Raw genomic sequence first — 18,191 nt, forward strand, 5'->3', positions numbered from 1 at the left:
TGGTGTTTTTTTATTTTGGAAGTATTTTTGAATTTATTTACTTCAAAAATTACCATATTTTCTGTAAATTATGCTTATTTTTATGCTTTTTTTTTAAACTACATCAAAATATCATTCCAATAAGTGACTTTGCTGTCACCTGGTGTCTTATTTTAGCTTATTTTAGAATGCTCTAAATTACAGTTTTTCACATTCATTTCTATGGGTGCCCATTTTTGACCCAAATACAAGATTAAGGAGTTTTTTTCACCCACTTAACATTGTAGAATTGAGTCCAAAAAAAATGTGTGTTCAGGAGGCAAACTTAGGAAAAGTAGCCAAGTCTTGTACCCCTTATATCAAGGGAAGTGTTTTTTAAAAACAAATCAAAACTATTTTTCCCACATTTGTACAGAATACGGTTTTAGTTAATTAAACAATATGTTGTTGTTGTTTTTTTCCCAAACAAAAGAAAATAAATCTGGTTATTCATGCATCAAATTTGGTTGCTCTAGTTTGTTGTAGCAGGCCTACAAACGGATGACTGAGAATGTTGTAATTTCTCATATGCATGCATAAAATTACAAAGAGGACATTGTTGGCAAAAAAAAAATATGCATTAAGGAAGGTTTACTTGCGGCTTGGGATTTATCTCAGTGTGAAAGGTTAAAGGCCATCTTGATCATTGCAAAATTAATGAAGTGAATGATTGATAGCCTGATAGAAACTTTGTTTCTCTGCAGATAATCATAAAATCATTATTACTATTGATTATATGATCCATTATTATTGATAAGCTTTAGAATCCAGGTCTTACGTCATGTCATGTGCTTGAAAACAATCCCAACAGGGACTCCAACTATTTCGTTTCATTCATAGAACATTTGCTCAGAGTGTGGTCTTTAATAATTCTCTCAAAATGTTAGAATAAACACATTACATCATCATGGAATGTTTTAGTTAAAAGTTTTTTTTTGAAATGTTAATATTTGTTGCAGAACATTCACACATTCTAAAGTAACAGTTGCACTTATATTTTATAGTGTGTGCACTTACAGTGTAGTTAAAGTAATGGTTAATAAAGGAATAAGGTAAGGTTTTTAGGGGAACAGGACTGTAAAATAAAGTTAAAATAAGGTTCCCATAATGTTTGCAAAAAATATATAATGAAATGTTCCATTAACGTTCCCATAAGATTTTTTTTTAAATATCAAACATTGACTTTTGAAGAGAAAACATTTGGAAATAATGTTGTCACAACTTAATTGGAACATCTAAATGTTCTGAGAATATTTTTTTCTAAGATACATAAATGATATTTAAAAATCTGTCAAATACAAGATTGCAGCTTAAATTCAAAAGGTATTTGCATGCTTATTTTGATGACATTATAAAGCTCTAGCTGAGGTGGAACACAATACAGAAATATCTTCAACATCATTTTCATTTATCATCTGACTTGATTATTATGCATGATGCGATATAGCATGTATGAATGCAAAAGAAATGAAAAGGTTATGTGTCTTCTGTCTTGATATCAAATTACTGTAATTGCATTGAAATTCCTCCTGGAGCAACTCTAGAGTAGATTGTGATCTTAGCAATGCTCTCATTTCGAAATCGCGCCTAATTTGGGGTTAAACTGGCAAACTTTATTCTGTCTTAGAATGTATTTGTAGAATATAACATTTTGTTTAACAAAAGCAACTATACCAGACTGACCTGCTGTAGAGAGATCTACACTACACCCTACTGGTGACTTCTGTGTATGACAAGATCTAGAAGGCTTGATTTGGGGTTTAATGTTATAAAACCCTAGTTCATCAAAAAAAAATGAAGATATTTTGAGGAATGTAGGTAACCACACAGTTGATAGTCCCCATTGACTGCCATAGTATGGAGAAAAAAATACTATGGAAGTCAATGAGGCCCATAAACTGTTGGTTATACTGACATTCTTCAAAATATCTTCTTTTGTGTTCAGCAGAAGAAAGAAATTCATACAGGTTTGGAACAACTTGAGGGTGAATAAATGATGACAGAATTTCCATTTTTTGGGGGGTGAACTATCCCTTTAACTGGTTGTCTTATATTGTTGGCCTATTTAAAATAAGGTGAAAAATCTATTTGTTATCGTTGTACTTCAACAAAAATGCACTAAATCTTGATGGCCAAATAATTCTAGAGAATTTGTTGATGTATATTCTTGCCTACTTAAGAGTCTGCACTATTTACAAGTCACTATTCTGAGACATTGATCACTTGACTTTTCCCCCATCAAAGTACAAGAAGCACTTTTGAAGATTATCAAATCAGTTTTCGTTGGCCTATTTAGCCTATCTATTTATTGTGTGACATTGATTTTCACTTCTTTTTTATTTTAATGATTAATTGAACACTTATTGTTTTCTTATTTTTATTAAATGGCTTTTCATATTGTTTTGTATAGGCTACTCTTTCTGACATGAATCACTTTGAGCTGGATTTTATGTGTGGAAAGTGCTAAACAAATAAAAAGTATGCCCTACTAATAAATATTCAATATATAAATACTATTAACGAAAGTAGTAATAATAAGAGATTGTCTCTCAAATTGTTCTTATTTTAGAATGCATGTGCATTGGAGGAAGGAGGAATCATACACATTATTAGACAGTCTGAGAGAAGTAAACATCTTCTTCTGTTATTATTAATCTCACAAGCGAACCCAAACGTTCTGACGATTCCATTTCGAATTCAGCAAGCTGTCGAGCGCCTCCTAGCAACAGTTGCTATGGTGACTAACTACGTCACGCACGACTTCGGTTACCATGGTCCTTGTGACGTAAGTGACCGTGTAAAACAGTGTAGGAAACCCCGGATAGCGGTTACCATGGATATTGGCGGGGGGAGGGGTGGAGTTTAGAGGAAGCGGAAGTGTCAGCGCAGGCGGAAGTGGTACTGCCCTGAATACCCCGAGCAGCGAAACGGAGGACAGCTTGATACTCCCATCGTTAACAGACACAAATCAGGACTCGAAATATATTTAACTGTGAGTTACATTGCCCATTAAGGCCGCTCGTGTGATATTATGAATATTAGAGATGCATTTTGCTGTATTGATGCTCATGTAAGCCCCCCTCACCATTGTCAATGGCGGAAGGTGTCTATTGTGGTTTGGGGCTGGGTACAAGGACTTAGGCCGAGGCGGGCGATGAATAACGATTACTGCCGATTTATTACCGATTGCGTCCGATCTATATTAGAAGCGCGCGGTTCCCGTACTTTCATTATATAATCGTTTTATCAAAGTATGATAGCGCGGAACAGCCCTCATCTGCACGGGTGTAATGACCAGCGGCTCCCGCGTCTATTCAGCGTCTGGCCGTCGTGAAAGCTAACCGGCTAACCAGTCAATGGTAATATACACCAGAGGAATAAAGCGCGTGCCTGTGAATTATGGTTACCAACGGTCAAATTTAACGTGCCGCGACTAATCACAGCGTTCGATTAAAATAACCACAAGTGAACGTGTGAGAGAGGGCGTTGCATTGGTGGCTAAAGCTGTTAGCTCGAGCGGAGAGCCTTGCTGCAGTGCAGTATTAGCAAGGTTAGGCGCTTGATGCGGCTCAGATTCGTAGTTTCACTATTTTTCAACGCATTCAACTTAATTTATTGACACAATAGTGGCTTGGTATCATATGAAATCGCGAAACAATCGTCTCAAAGGATGGCGGACGCGTCGTGAGGGCCTATGTAAATAAATTTAGTTCGACACTAGCTGATGTCATCTACTACCTGAGCAAATTACGCATTTTAACTAGTACTCCGGCCCCCCTCGGTCATATTAACCAACCGAAGAGCAAGCTCACGCAGGTGGGTTGGTCTCCAGGAACTGGACAGGCTGTGTTTACTCGCCTGACACACCGTTACCTGCGGTTCGGGTTCAGGACATCAACGCCCAGGGCGTTGGCACTTACACACGTATTGATAGCTGACAGTTGGAATTCCCACTCTGGCCTGCTAAAATCACGATTCCGATTCGTATTCTATGACCTTGCACAAAGGTAGACGGATAAATGTCATATTAAGCAGCAGTCAGGGACACCTGGGGTTAGAAGAGGCGATCTAGGGGGTTTGACCTGTTATAATATGCAGAGGTGGAAAGACCACTGAATGTTTTCGAAATATTGTTTTTTTTTACCTACTTTTTTAAAATTGGATTATATTGGCCTTAGTGTAGTATGAGCTAAATATGACTTGAATAATTGTCATTTGGTGCAAAGAACAAAAGGAAAACACTCAATGCAAAGACAAGGTAAAACGTGTAATTGAGGTCAACATGTATTTGTTATTGGACAAGAAATTAATCTTTTAGGTTAACTACTAATAATGCCATTATTTATGGTTTAGTGTGGTTTATGATAGATACAATTATTTTTTTAAACATTGCATTATATGGCACAATAAAACCCCCAAACTGAATGTATTTTAAGTGTTTCTTCTTTTTTAAAAGATATATAATGATGAGCTTTCTTATGGTGGGATGTTTTATATTTGACGCATACAAAAAAAAGATGATGATACCAAAAGTACAAGTTTGGTGAATTTTAGTCATAGCGAAAAGACATTTGCTCAGTTTTGTTTCAACTTTTATTTTGGTATGCTCTTTGAATTCAATTCAATGCTGCATTGTTTTGGGATCTGAAGTTATTTTGCTTGCTTAACTAGCAGTTGTAAGGTGCGAAACTGCATATTTTCAAAGTCATCTAAATCAATCTTAAGGAAGCTCTGTATAACTAGCCTTGTTCAGCAGATGATGTTATACTGTCATACTTTCAATAAGTGTTATAACCTCAAATGGGATTTTATGGGATATTGTTCACAATGATGATAGAACTTACATTTAGTCAGTGCTACATCATAACTGTGCCTTTTCATTTGTACTCATACATAATCATTTACGGGTAATCTTTAAAATGACTTAAACATTCATAAGACCCAAATGTAATAATAATAGTATCTGGTGCAGGTCAAAAGAGGTACCAACTTGAAGGTTGACCCCTTTACAACAAAAGGAGGTCAGCCAAACTCTCTTAAGTGATACCAAACATGGTTTATTTTTATTATATGCATACAGGCACCAGGGGCTGGATAATGCGCTACACTAATGAAACCTTTAACTCAACAGCAACGTGCATTTTATCATCTAATTGTGCATTTTATCCCTACTTTTGTAGTTGCATCATGGACAAGAGCGACCTAGTGCAGAAGGCTAAACTCGCTGAGCAGGCCGAGCGCTATGATGACATGGCTGCTTCGATGAAGGCCGTCACGGAGGGCGGCGTTGAGCTTTCCAACGAAGAGCGCAACCTGCTCTCCGTGGCCTACAAGAACGTGGTGGGCGCCCGCCGCTCGTCCTGGCGTGTGATCTCCAGCATCGAGCAGAAAACGGAGGGCAATGACAAAAAACAGCAGATGGCGCGCGAATACCGTGAGAAGATCGAGGCTGAGCTTCAGGACATCTGCAACGACGTGCTGGTGAGAGACAGACATGTGAATCTGAGTTGTTACAAGGAAGAAAACAAACATTTGACAGTTGTATTCCGCACAGATTTGATTTGTTAGAATTACAGCTGAATAAAAAGTATCACATAATAGTCTGTTTTGTAATATTAGTTGTGGTGTGTTTCAAAACTTAAGGCATTAAAGCAATGGATGGCTTTAAAGCTTTGTCAAGTCATTGTTTCGTGTTTAAATGAATGATGCAGTGTTTCAAATGCGTAGGCAGCAAGGCATGTCACAACGTTTATGATCAGAGCCAAAGGAATCGATTGTATTTGTAATATGAAACATCACTTTGGATGGATCCAAAAATGTACACTTTACCGTTAAGAATATTGATTTTTCTCTTTCTGATGGTTACCGATTATCTTTTCATTAATGTGATTTTAATGTTCATAGCTTGATTTCGGCCTTTCCTCCGTTCTCTCAGGGTCTCCTGGAGAAATACCTCATTCCCAACGCTAGCCAGGCAGAGAGCAAAGTCTTCTACCTGAAAATGAAAGGAGACTACTACAGATACCTGTCCGAGGTGGCAGCCGGAGAATCAAAGAAAAGTGAGCTCATTTTAGTCTTAAAGCAAAAAGGATGTTGGCTAAACTTGTGATTTATCTGTCATTAGGGGTAACGTACAAAGATGGGAACTGATAATGCTGCAGTATGAAGTCAAGTCTTAAGAATGAATAATTAGATGCTAGCTAAAGAAACGGCATTAAAACACTCAGGCTGTGATGCTAGCGGTCATGAATTTGATTTGATGTTTTCTATCACATTACAGCCACAGTGGACAACTCTCAGAAGGCTTACCAGGATGCATTTGAGATCAGCAAGAAGGAAATGCAGCCAACACACCCCATCAGGCTGGGACTCGCGCTGAACTTCTCCGTGTTTTACTATGAAATCCTCAACACCCCAGAGCAGGCCTGCAGTTTGGCAAAGACGGTTAGCTCATTATCTTGTTTGACTTTGTTTTGAGTACATGCAATGTAATATTTCCTCTTTCATATCATCTTATTTATGCAACTCAGTCTGTGAGTATCTTCAAAAAGTGTTTCGGAACGTGATACTAAACGAGATTATGCCGAATACTCGAGTGTGCATTTCCAGTGTACAGGAAGACAACTGACCCTGATCCTCATGTTTACCTTCACCTTAGGCTTTTGATGAGGCGATTGCTGAGCTGGACACCTTGAACGAGGACTCTTACAAAGACAGCACCCTGATCATGCAGTTACTAAGGGACAACCTCACTGTAAGTTTGACCTGTTTTATAGGTATAGACGGGGCCCAAAATTAACACTCACTTCAAATTAAAAAATATGGACTCTGTAGATTACTTATTTATTAAAAATGATGGTCTGTGCTAATGTAACATTTAAACTAGAGCCAGGCCGATATATCGGCAGGCCGATATTAGGCATTTTCCTAACTATCGGTATCGGCAGTTATAATGGCCGATAAATGAATATTTCACAAATAAAATAAAAACGGACGAAACACGCTTGAACCATGGTTGTATAGATTGTCCACCAGAGGGCACTCTACACCGTCCAACACTCGTTGAGTTGGTCACGAGACATACATTGCTTGAATAACAATTAAAAGAACGTCCCCATCAGTTCTCTTAACTCAAATAAGCATGACAAAACTTGTGACTATCATGTCCAGTTTTGGTGCTGCTAAATAAGCCGAGAGTGAAGCGGAATTAGCTAGTAATAATTACGTTGCGTTGTTACATTGTATTTGACTGACTCTTTTACCTTTTGACAATGTGACTGAAGTGTTTCTTTAATAGCGTGCGACATCAATATCTCTCCTTGGCCTGTTATATTGAAAATGTATGTTTTACAATTTGCAGTATGACGTAATCCATTGCTAAATTATGGCTCATCATAGACTAGCTAACCACAAAGCGAGCTAATGCCACTATCATCAGTCTGTTCTGTTGTGACTAAAAGAAACAGGTTTCTTTTTAAAATGCATTATCATATTATTTAAGTTAAAACTCATAAATAACTACAAATAACTAATGTTAGGGAAATCTGTTAATGTTTTGTTGCGCGTTTCTGAAATAAATAAAAAATAGATAAAAATATATCGGGTTTTAAAACCAACAAGTATTTTTTTTTATTGGTCGGGCTCTAATTTAAACATCTTTTATGACTCGCACGACTTCTAACGACAATTTTGTGTAGGTTCTTTTATCTAGTATAAAGGTTTTTTATCTGAAATACGATGTTATGTGAAACATCCATAGAATTTAGCCAGCATAAGGCAACCAAAATATATTAGGAACAATGTCCTTGTTATTGCATGGAAAATAGGGTCCGAAAGTCCATTAATATGAATAAGAAATATTTAATAGTATGCCATTGGCAGGTGTGCTAAAGGTGAATTTTGAAACCTTCTCTTTCCTCAGCTGTGGACATCAGAAAACCAGGGTGATGAGGCGGATGCTGGGGAGGGCGAGAACTAAAGGCGTTGCACTTCACTGTTAAATCCACCTACACTCTTTATCTTACACATATACAGCCCATAATTCCCTGCTCCATCCAATCCACCTCACCTTTATCCACCTTTCTGTATGACGAGCAGCATGAATTGTACCTGACCTACAAGTTTGTACCCCTGAAGCCTTGAGCGGCAGGGTAACGTTTGGTTTTTTTCCAAGGCTGACTTGTCTCAAACATGTCTGTTCGTGTATCCCCACCCCCAGATGAGGGAAAATGGTTGAATAGTGGAAATGGTTTCCATCTTTTTTTCCCTTCCTAAAATCCCTCCTAACATTTTTAAAAGGTTCTCTGGTCTAGCAGGTTATATTACATAATAGTGTCCTCCACCCATTTTCCCTTCTCTGTCTTTTCTCTCCCAATAGTGTACTGGCGATTGCTGGTTTTATTCAACAGGTTATTAAACTGTCCATTAATTTAACAAACACTGTGATGTTTAGTTTTTCCTCCTGGATAACTTGTGCTTAATGGAAATGGGAACGGTTTCAGTACGAGTAGCAGTACAATTCTGTTGCGATCTCATACAGAAGGGATAAAAACAGGCTGTATTGTGACACTGACTAACACGCATTACTATTATTGCTGTCATGTGCATCATTTTATTTTGCGCACGTGGCTAAAGACGACAAAAGGGACCGGAGGTTTGCCATTCCACGTCTGTTCAGTTTTAAGTTAAAGACATTCCATCAGTATGTGACGTTTAACGATTACAGACCTTTTATGAACAAACTGGAGAGTTTCCTATAATGTGCTGTCAAGAAGGCAGTCAACATAAAGGTGCTGTTTGACATCAGTAAACAATTTTCCTGGTTTGTTCTGTATGTTATTTTGGTTTGTTTTGTTATTTTCCTCCCTTTTGCATAATTTTGACCACCCCGCCATTTAATAAAGATGTAAAATTGTAAACATTATAGAGGTAAATATAAATTTGTCTTAAAAACGAAATGTTGTCAACTTGCATGCAATTGAACAGCGACACTTGATTTGATGTTTCCTTCTTCAAATGATAATTCAGGAGGAGTTTTGGGGCCTTAGACTGACTTAGAGCTTTACTACTCCTCTTTCCTTTTAAGAGACGAGTTTCTGTAAGACCTTAGCAGTTCGAACTGAGAAATTCTGGATTTAACTTGAATTTTGTGCAGGAAAGTGCCGCAGACCAGTGGAGGCTTTGAAGTCTTGGCCCAAAGTCAGTGAAACACAAGACGAGATCAGATTTGGCAAATAGTGGAAGGACCCTGGCCTGATCATTACTAGGGAGGTAGCCACTCATTCAGTGTCACAATACACAGTGTCGCATCACCATAACATTCCACGTAGGTGTAGAACTCATCTGTCTCGAGCTGAAGACAATGTTCATGCACTGAAGACAAAATCTCTTTTTCTCTCCCCTTAGCTGAACAAACGGCAGTTATTCTACGCTTGATTACAAAAAAAAAAAAATACAGTAGTGAATGTGGAGCCGAGCCTGTCTGTATATCTGGTATCTCCAATTGCTTTGTTTTTACTGACCAGTATTCTGCCTAAAGTTAGCTTCTGTGACGGTTTCATTGCTTAGCGCGCACGTGGTTGTGAAAATTTAGACTAGCTTAAGGGAAAAAAAAAATGACAAAATGGAAAAAAAAAAAATACAACCTGGTTATTGACGTAATACTAGATTTGTGTATGTCTTTTAAAACAGTTCTAGTTTCACCTTACATGTTATAATCAGGAAAGTGTAAAAGACAATTTAAAGTGAAATAAAAGTTTTATCAGTTCCAAATTGCGCTGTAATTTTTTCCCGCAGTGGTGTACATCAATTTAAAAAAACACAATCAGCATATTTTTATGGGCTTGTCGCTGTGCTTTCTTTAAAGATGTAAAAGGCATTTTATTTTTAAAAATAGTTGATCTCAATCATCTGTGGCAACAGAAAAGGATCGACTTGTGCTTCGGTTTGTGATCGCACAAATACCATTTACAGTGACACTTGCAGTCTAGTGTTCAAATGACTTAAAATCTTGAATTTAAGGCACATTTACAGCTTGCTTTTTTAACCCTAAAACTGTATTCTGAACAAATGTGGGCAAAATAGTTTTGATTTATTTTAAAAAAATATTTCTCTTGATCTAAGCAGTACAAGACTTGGCTACTTTTCCTAAATTTGCCTCCTGAATACACATTTTTTTTTACTCAATTCTACAATGTTAAATGGGTGGGAAAAAAACTCCTTAATCTTGTATTTGGGTCAAAAATGGGCACCCATAGAAATGAATGGGGAACTGTAATTTAGAGCATTCTAAAATAAGCCAAAATAAGACACCAGGTGACGGCAAAGTCACTTCATCTTTAGGTTTTAGCTTTAAGAACTTATTGGAATGATATTTTAATGTTGTTAAAAAAAAAACATAAAATAAGCATAATTTACATAGAAAATATGGTACTTTTTGAAGTAAATAAATTCAAAAATACCCCCAAAATAAAAAAAACCCCACCATAAATGGATAGACAAAACTTTATCGAAGACAGTGATACAGCTTGGATTTGAATTGTTTTTAATTAGTTATACTACTTGTGTCCATGCATAGCATTTACTGTTTTGTCTTTTTAGTATTGCTAATTTCAAAAAAAAAAAAAAAAGTAACCACTGACCTTAGCATTACATCTGACAATTTACAGGATGAGAAAATACCATATTACTGAACATTGTCCTTTATTATCAGATGCATTACTTTCTTTAAATTAAAGACCCGTTTACATAGTTTTTATGCGAAATGGCATATGAAACATCAATAAATACAGGTGTCAAGTCTTTACAAATGTATATAAACATAAATGGTTTTGACAGTAAATAACCATAACCCTCAACAATACAACGGAGTACTTTCTCTGGAAAAGGTAAGCGAACACAATTAGTAGAAAATGCAGCCCTAAAACAGAGTGTTTAAAGTGGAAATAATTTAAAAGTAATTTTGTTAGAAAAATTCAGTTCCGTTCAGTGTGCAATGAAAAACATTAAAATCGCACACCAAATCAACATCGGATTTGATTAGTGATTAAATGAACTACTTTAACAACCACCACAAGTCTGGAGTTTCAGAAGGAAACCTGATTGCTATATTAATGACAGTAATAAACCCAGTCAAATGTGCCTATATGAACATGAACACAAACTATTTCCTTTTTTTTTTTTTTAAATAACACCATGACGTGCATATCTGAAGGATGAGCAGAAATCTGTAGCAAACATTGTAGCTTTGAGCAGCAAATCAACTTGAGGCACTTGGGGAAAGTTTCCTCATGTCCACTTTTCAATCAGAGTTATTTCATTTTCTGTGCTTCCTGTAGGAGTTTCTGTGCTGCTATGTTGTTTGGATCGATTTTGAGCAAACTGTTGAGATCTTTAATAGAAGACTCCTTGTTCTAGGAGGAAAAAAAACAATTTTTAAAACAATCCATCAATCGAAGATCATATTTTTGTTCAAGTCTTATTTGAACTAACTTGAAGTTCCTTGTATGCCTGGGCACGTCGGTAAAATGCCTTAATGTTGGCAGAATCCATTAGAAGAGCCTTATCACAGTCACTTAGAGCTTCTTTGTACATCTTTAATGACAGGTAGCAAAGAGCCCTAAAAGCAATATTCATTTAATCACATTATCAAACCAAATCCTCGACATGATGTTTGGGAGCACAAATACTTGGGCCGTTTTTTGTTGCGTTTCATACCTGTTTGTGTAAGTTGTGACTTCTGTGGGGTCCTGACCGAGCGACTCTGTGTACTTCTCTAAAGCTGCCTTGTGATCGCCCTTCTTCACAAATGCATTGCCTTGTTCCTTAAGAGCTTTGGCCTTTTTAACAGCCGCAGGTCCTGGTGCTTCAAAATCAAACAATTGAAAATGACGTGCTGAAGCAAAGTATGATGGGTCAGATCATTACAGCACAGCACAAACCTTTTTTATTGTTGTCAACCATGCTGTTCTGTTGTGAAGCTGAACTGGCGGCTTGCGCTCGGCTTTCTTTCACGGACATAGGAACGCTGGGAATCGGTGGCAGTTTCTCTCGCCAAGATGGTCCGTCTATATCCGTCAAAGCCTTCGTCATTCTGAAGGGAATGAGCAATGTGTTAATGGTCCATTTTTATCGTTTACCCGCCCTCATGTTGTTCCAAACCTGTGTGAGTTTCTTCATTCTGTTGAACACAAAAGATATTATTTTAAAGGATGTTGGTAATCAAACAATTGGCGAAAGCCATTGACTTCCATAGTATGACTTCCAACATTCTTTAAAATATTTTTTGTGTTCAACAGGACAAAGAAACTCATACAGGTTTGGAACAACTTGTGGGTGAGAAAGTGATGGAAAATGTTGTAATTTATGGGTGAACTATCCCTTTAATTGCCTAATAATTCTGGATCACATGGAATTACCTGTTGACACCATCGTGAGCAGCCGGTAAGTTCCAGTCTATCTGTAAAACAGTTTTGTAGTCCACATAAGCATGTCTGTATCTCTCCAAGGCCTCGTAAGATGACGCCCGGCGAAGCAGAGCTTTATATCCAAAAGGAACCAATTTAAGAGACCTGAAAAGTAAATATAAGATTTTTAACTCTGATCATCATCACTTTAACCATTTTTGTCTTCTCCTCCTTACTCTGTACAGTCTTTAATGCATTCGTTGCAGTTTCCATCTTTCAGGTAACTGGCGGCCCTGTTGGAGTACAAAATAGCCAGATCTTCTTCGTTTCCCTTCTGACCTGTGAACAGAACGGTTGCTTTATTTACCTTAGTACCAAACGCTCTTTTATATCGACAACAGTCTGAGCAATCTTTTTATATTTATATGCTATGGTAACCCTTAATTTAAAAACATAAATGAATCTCTTTTGTATTTTTAGAAGTACGTTAGGATTTTGAGAGTACCATGACATTACTATCAATTTATCATGTTTCAAGGTTTTGTCAGATAGTATGGGGGGTTAATTTAGCAAATAAAGTAAAAGTTAAATAAGCAATATTTTTCAGAATCTTACAAAGATGCGCAAGATCCCGCCCTCAATCATTGATTATTGTTTCACACAGTTTAGGGGAAACACAAATCAGTTATCTTTAATTAATGGAAGGTTACAATCAGCTAATTCCCACTACAGACTTTATCAGAGAGGAATAAGAGTGAGAGATGTGTATTGAGAATCACTGAGGAGATATGGCATAGTGGTTTTGGAGGATATTGATAAACAATCAGTCAGATTATACTAGATTAAGCCTCATTCAGTTTAAATGAACACTTTTCGAAAAATGAATGTTTAATTTTCCCCCAATGTCTCACCTCTTTGTGATAAATGCAAATCAGAGGATGAGGATTTAGCTCATGGTTTTATTTCCTGGCCTAAAATACATGGATTCTGGTGTGAGGTTTTTACGGTGCTTGTAGATGTCTTTAATTTGAAATATTGAACGAGTTTCCGTTATTATACTAGGATACCTTTCGTCTGCTATTGCATTCTTTAATGCATTGTATAATTACTGAAGTGTTGAATGATGTGATCATATCATGTATTAAAAGGCTGGGGAGGGTAAGTTGGTTAAAGTTGATTTGCTGGTTTGTTTACTCATTTTACGCGTACAAGATTATCTGGAATATGTTATTTTCAACGATTCAATAAAACGTATTTGACAAAAAACAAGGCATAAATATATTTCTATTGACCCAATTTATACTGTGAAAATGAATATTATAAATTTGTGTAAATCATTATTTGGAAAATATTTGGTGTCTTAAATAATATTGTGTTATTATCATGACATATGCTTTTATTTTCTACTCACTAGTACTGTTAGATGCAGTATTTCAATGAATTTAGTTTAATCTTATTTTGTCAACTTTTCCACAGACCTTCTAATTTCAGACCCCTTTTTGAAAATCTCAGTACTGAAATTCATTGAAAATGGTATACATGCTAAGAATACAATGGAACATTCTGTGCTAGAGCAAGAATACAATGGTGCTAACATGGTACATGTACAAAATAAGTTATATAAGGGATAATACTGTAACGCAGGTGGTGACCGTTGACTTCTCTCACCAGACTTCTCCAGCTGCTGGATGGATTGGCTGTAGAGGGCCACAGCTTCTCCATACTGACCGGCTCTGAAACACTGGTTACCGGCTTGTTTGAGTTCCATCCACGACTGCGAGCGCCGCTTCTGAGGCATGATTACACTGTAACGACCAGTCAGTTGAGGCCCTTAACTGCTGTTAACTTATTTAGGAAGGTAACATTATGAAAAAAATCAATGTTACACTGTCAGTAAATGTGTTAAAGTATAAACTTACCAAAGTTACCGTGGTAGAATCGCCGTCTAATGTTGGAAAAGGAAGACGGAAGGGCTTTGGTGATCGCTCAACTCCGCCTGTTTACAGTTAAGTTAACGTTACAAGTTATTGTGTTTAACAACCAGCTAAGTTAGTGATGAGACAACTAACGTTAACAGTTAACTGTCCTTGTTCTAGAACTCACTAGAACATCTGCGTCTTCTTCTTCGCGCGCGAGCCGGGATAAACAGCACGTTTTTACCGGCTGAGTCTCTCTAAAGAAATGGATGGTGTTGAATTTCAGTTTCAGTTTTCAAGGCAGAAGCGGCTGTCGAGCTTCGGTGCTGCTATTTGAAGATCAGGGTAGTTGATTGTAACCCAATACAGTGTTGCCAGATCCGTGGAAAAAACCACGCATTCTGTCCCCACAAAATCATGCGAAAATGTGCTTTGAATTATTACAGACTTGGCAACATTTACCAAGCAAGCTTCCCTCTATATAAAAACACCAAGCCGTTGGTTGCCAGATGTTCCTCAAAAATTTATTATTTTAAAACGTATTGCTTCTTTTAAATATTTCCTTTTTCTTTTTAAAGGCTTTTGAAACGCACTACATTATTCAATGTGTTGTTCACGTAATTTCCAATGAAACAGTATATGGGCGGGACATATCGAGCAGCTCCTCCCCTTTTTAAAAATATCCAATTAGTTTGTCCAGAGGTGTTGTTGAGCTCGATAAAACTGCAGTTTCCTCCTAATCTCTAACCGTTTCCTTCTATCTCATCCATTGCTTTAAAGTAGGTACAGCATTCTGTGCGGAATTCAAATGGATCTGATACGATTTATGAACTGCGTCGACTCGATCATATGATCCGCTCTTTGCTGTCGTGGACCGGAGCTGCAGAAAGCAGATTTCATTCGCCTCAGTGGAAAGCATATTTCCACTGTCCAAATCATTTTCTATGCCATATATAGTGCACTATGTGCCATTCCCCATATAGAAAATAGTACATGTGTTATCAAGTGACCGATTTCAGCCGCAGCTATGTATGTTGGGACGCTTTAAATTCTAAAGAACATTTGATTGGACAGAAAAATCTGATGTTAAGTTAAATTGCAGAGTGGCATAACCAATAATTGATCCATATTGACAGAAGTGAGAGACTAATTTTTGAATGCTTAATATATATATATATATATATATATATATATATATATATATATATATCTTAAAGTCTAAATGTTCATAGTCTAAATGTTCTTAAAGTCTAAACTAGCTTATTGATAACAGCAAGACTGTGTAAATACTAAAATCCCAAAAACTTCAATTCTGATTTCATGGGGACTTTAATTATACAAACCGAAAGGGACTCTATAGCCAATAGAGTGAGTAAGTAAGATAATAATAAAAAAGACAATGATATATTATTCACTGAAACCCAATTATTTTAAAATATTTTAAATCTGTTTTATTTTTATATATTTCATTTTCATTTTAATTCTAGTTAAAAAGAATTACAGTCTGATAGTACACTACAGTGTGTTTGTCCTTCGCCTGTTTCCGTAGTTCCCCTATAAACACCTTCCTGTGACTGAATCACCGGACGTGCGTGCTGAAGGTCGCGAATTAAACGGTAAATATCCAGCTTGTTATACGTTTACAACAACATTTCTATGGTGAATTATGTATAAAATATAAAATCACCATGTTTTGTTTTTAGTAACTCTAAACATTCTTTTTTTTATTAATTTAATTTAGCTGAACGCGTCTCGTTTTAGAGTATCTTGCCGCTGGTCGTCATTGCTTGCTAGTGTTAGCAAGACCGGTAACGTTAACTGTTAGTCCTGAATCTCAGAAGGCGCTATGATATGAATCACAAGTGTCATTTTAAAAGTAAGACTAAGGTTAAATTGCGTGGCTGTGCGTTCTATGGTTTGTATGTTTTTTAATAAATGTAAATTGCTTATTAGCTAATAAACCGCTAATACCTTGACCTGAGCTGACCAGCACGTTTGTATATAAAACATGCATATTGGACTTGGTATATCTGGTTATTATTACATATTATTATTTTCGCAGTCTCTATTAAGTGTTAAGTGTTATCGTGACTTATTCTGTGTCTGTCTTGAAAGTCAGCAAGACATCCATTTGTGATGGTCGGAATAGCACGTAGATACGTTACTGAAGGGTGATCTATCCTGTTATTGGAAGTGCAAGGTTGTCAATTGACTATCAGTGAATTAAATTCCTTTTATTGTCTTCTCTTTCCAGAAGTCGACAATGTCACTTGCAAAGCCAGCGATGAGAGGCCTCCTGGCCAAGCGTTTGAGGTTTCATTTGCCCATCGCGTTTGCTCTTTCCATCGCTGCAGCAGCCGTTTTCAAGGTCAGTTGTATTGTGTTTTGTATGATTATATCCCTTTTGCCCTTCAGTTTTGTTCAAAATTGATTTGTACTTAATCTATGTATAGGTAGAAATGCTTTGTTAAATTATTATTATTATTTTTAAAGCACCGTTTGACATCATGTAACTTCCATAGTCATTAAGATTAGTTTTCGATCAATATGGGTTTTGATTTTTCTTTTCTTTATATCTAATCTTGGATATTTGGTTTCATTCCTATCTTTCAGTCTTTTACCTTTTGAGTCAAGTGAGTTAAATAATTTTGGAAGCTTATTTTACAAGGACAATGGACAGTTTTTTTTATTACTCTGTGTCTTTCCGCAGTACACAGTAACAGAGCCCAGGAAACAGGCATATGCTGACTTCTACAAAGAGTATGATGCCATGAAGGAGTTTACCGCCATGAAAGAAGCTGGTGTATTTCAAAGTGTCAGGCCTTCTGGAGAATAAAGTAATGTGATGTGAGTGGCCTTTCAAGTGCATATACATCTGATTGGATTGCAAGCATCATTTTTGCACTCTAAATGCACTGCCATTTCAGTAATTATAATGTTAAACAGCCCTGAGTTTTGTCCTTGATTGTAATTTTTTTTTTAAATGTCATTAATACCATTTTTATGCTTTGGTTTGGAAGTAAAACAATGACTGTCTTACAAACAAATCACCACGTTGAATTGTATGTGATAAGTATATGTTATGATAATCAGATTTTCTGCATATATAGGGTACTATCCCTGATAAAGACACAGAAACTGTTTACATTTAATTCAAAGTCTGTGGTTACTACTACTTCTTCTTTTTTTCCTTTTTAAATGCAAGAAGCAGCTTTCTCCACTGCAAAAGAGATGCAATGTTATCTCCCCCAAAACTGATGTTGTGAATATGGATTATTGCATTTTTAATAATGAAATTATGTATGAAATGTTTTCACTTGAAATATTCACATCTAAAATATGCAAGCATGGTTAATTTTAGCCCTCCAAAATGCCATCCCTGAAAATACAAAGCATTAAAATGAAAGCACTGTTAATGCAATGTATTTTTTATTTATTCATTTTTATGTTATTTATTTTCAAAGACATTAGTCATTATTTTACTTCCATACACTGGTCAATTTTGAGAGTTTGAAACTTTGAGCTAAGTTTGCTTCTGTAACATTATTATTATTTTTTCACTAATGAATAGAAAACATCCTAAATATATATTAAAGTGTCTAATATCAATGTGTTTCTTTGGGTTACAATACATATATTGTGTGTATATAAGGTTTCTTAAGGTTTCTTTATTTACTTTTCTTCTTTCTTTACAGGTGATGTGCCCCTGCATTCCTGCTCTGCAACTGAATCTTTATAAGATTATTGGATATGAACATTGATGTCTGATGTTCTCATTAAGATGCAAATAAACTGTTGACAACCATCACGCTGTCGTGACTTATTGCAACGTATCTTGTCAACATGTCTCTCC

At 36.3% G+C, this 18,191-nt stretch overlaps 3 protein-coding genes across 5 annotated transcripts; 2 read left to right on the forward strand and 1 right to left on the reverse strand.

The window, feature by feature from the left end:
• Nucleotides 1-2,756: 2,756 nt before the first annotated feature.
• ywhaba (tyrosine 3-monooxygenase/tryptophan 5-monooxygenase activation protein, beta polypeptide a) lies at nt 2,757-8,455 on the forward strand. Its single transcript, XM_039692789.2, has 6 exons — nt 2,757-3,010; nt 5,199-5,499; nt 5,954-6,077; nt 6,299-6,462; nt 6,677-6,772; nt 7,940-8,455. The coding sequence occupies exons 2-6, from the start codon at nt 5,206-5,208 to the stop codon at nt 7,994-7,996; spliced, it is 735 nt and encodes a 244-aa protein (XP_039548723.1). The 5' UTR covers nt 2,757-3,010; nt 5,199-5,205; the 3' UTR covers nt 7,997-8,455.
• A 2,256-nt stretch (nt 8,456-10,711) lies between these two features.
• On the reverse strand, nt 10,712-14,664 carry tomm34 (translocase of outer mitochondrial membrane 34). 3 transcript variants are annotated; one of them, XM_039692975.2, is made up of 9 exons: nt 14,526-14,664; nt 14,342-14,418; nt 14,091-14,227; nt 12,659-12,761; nt 12,435-12,587; nt 11,958-12,109; nt 11,734-11,881; nt 11,509-11,635; nt 10,712-11,429 (listed from the first exon to the last, which is right to left on the reverse strand). In XM_039692975.2, the coding sequence occupies exons 3-9, from the start codon at nt 14,218-14,220 to the stop codon at nt 11,328-11,330; spliced, it is 915 nt and encodes a 304-aa protein (XP_039548909.2). In that variant the 5' UTR covers nt 14,221-14,227; nt 14,342-14,418; nt 14,526-14,664; the 3' UTR covers nt 10,712-11,327. The 3 variants fall into 3 exon arrangements, with proteins under 3 accessions (XP_039548909.2, XP_039548910.2, XP_088990593.1); XM_039692976.2 differs by having other exon boundaries at nt 14,091-14,267; XM_089134467.1 differs by lacking the exon at nt 14,526-14,664 and having other exon boundaries at nt 14,091-14,267; nt 14,342-14,479.
• A 1,217-nt stretch (nt 14,665-15,881) lies between these two features.
• On the forward strand, nt 15,882-18,143 carry cox6c (cytochrome c oxidase subunit 6C). Its single transcript, XM_039692978.2, has 4 exons — nt 15,882-15,954; nt 16,593-16,706; nt 17,049-17,185; nt 18,034-18,143. The coding sequence occupies exons 2-3, from the start codon at nt 16,602-16,604 to the stop codon at nt 17,172-17,174; spliced, it is 231 nt and encodes a 76-aa protein (XP_039548912.2). The 5' UTR covers nt 15,882-15,954; nt 16,593-16,601; the 3' UTR covers nt 17,175-17,185; nt 18,034-18,143.
• The last annotated feature ends 48 nt before the right edge of the window (nt 18,144-18,191 follow it).

The sequence above is a fragment of the Pimephales promelas genome, chromosome 8, assembly GCF_988280905.1.
Source record: "Pimephales promelas chromosome 8, fPimPro1.hap1.1, whole genome shotgun sequence".
Classification (NCBI taxonomy): Eukaryota; Metazoa; Chordata; class Actinopteri; order Cypriniformes; family Leuciscidae; genus Pimephales; species Pimephales promelas.

Excerpts from the sequence above, each read along its gene's own strand:
- ywhaba (XM_039692789.2), top strand. The coding sequence starts at position 5,206 with ATGGACAAGAGCGACCTAGTGCAGAAGGCTAAACTCGCTGAGCAGGCC. Across the intron at positions 6,463-6,676 it reads CCTGCAGTTTGGCAAAGACG|GCTTTTGATGAGGCGATTGC; the intron begins GTTAGCTCATTA and ends CCTTCACCTTAG. Across the intron at positions 6,773-7,939 it reads TACTAAGGGACAACCTCACT|CTGTGGACATCAGAAAACCA; the intron begins GTAAGTTTGACC and ends CTCTTTCCTCAG.
- tomm34 (XM_039692975.2), bottom strand. The coding sequence starts at position 14,220 with ATGCCTCAGAAGCGGCGCTCGCAGTCGTGGATGGAACTCAAACAAGCC. Across the intron at positions 11,882-11,957 it reads GGTTGACAACAATAAAAAAG|CACCAGGACCTGCGGCTGTT; the intron begins GTTTGTGCTGTG and ends TTGATTTTGAAG. Across the intron at positions 11,636-11,733 it reads GTCACAACTTACACAAACAG|GGCTCTTTGCTACCTGTCAT; the intron begins GTATGAAACGCA and ends TATTGCTTTTAG.
- cox6c (XM_039692978.2), top strand. The coding sequence starts at position 16,602 with ATGTCACTTGCAAAGCCAGCGATGAGAGGCCTCCTGGCCAAGCGTTTG. Across the intron at positions 16,707-17,048 it reads CTGCAGCAGCCGTTTTCAAG|TACACAGTAACAGAGCCCAG; the intron begins GTCAGTTGTATT and ends GTCTTTCCGCAG.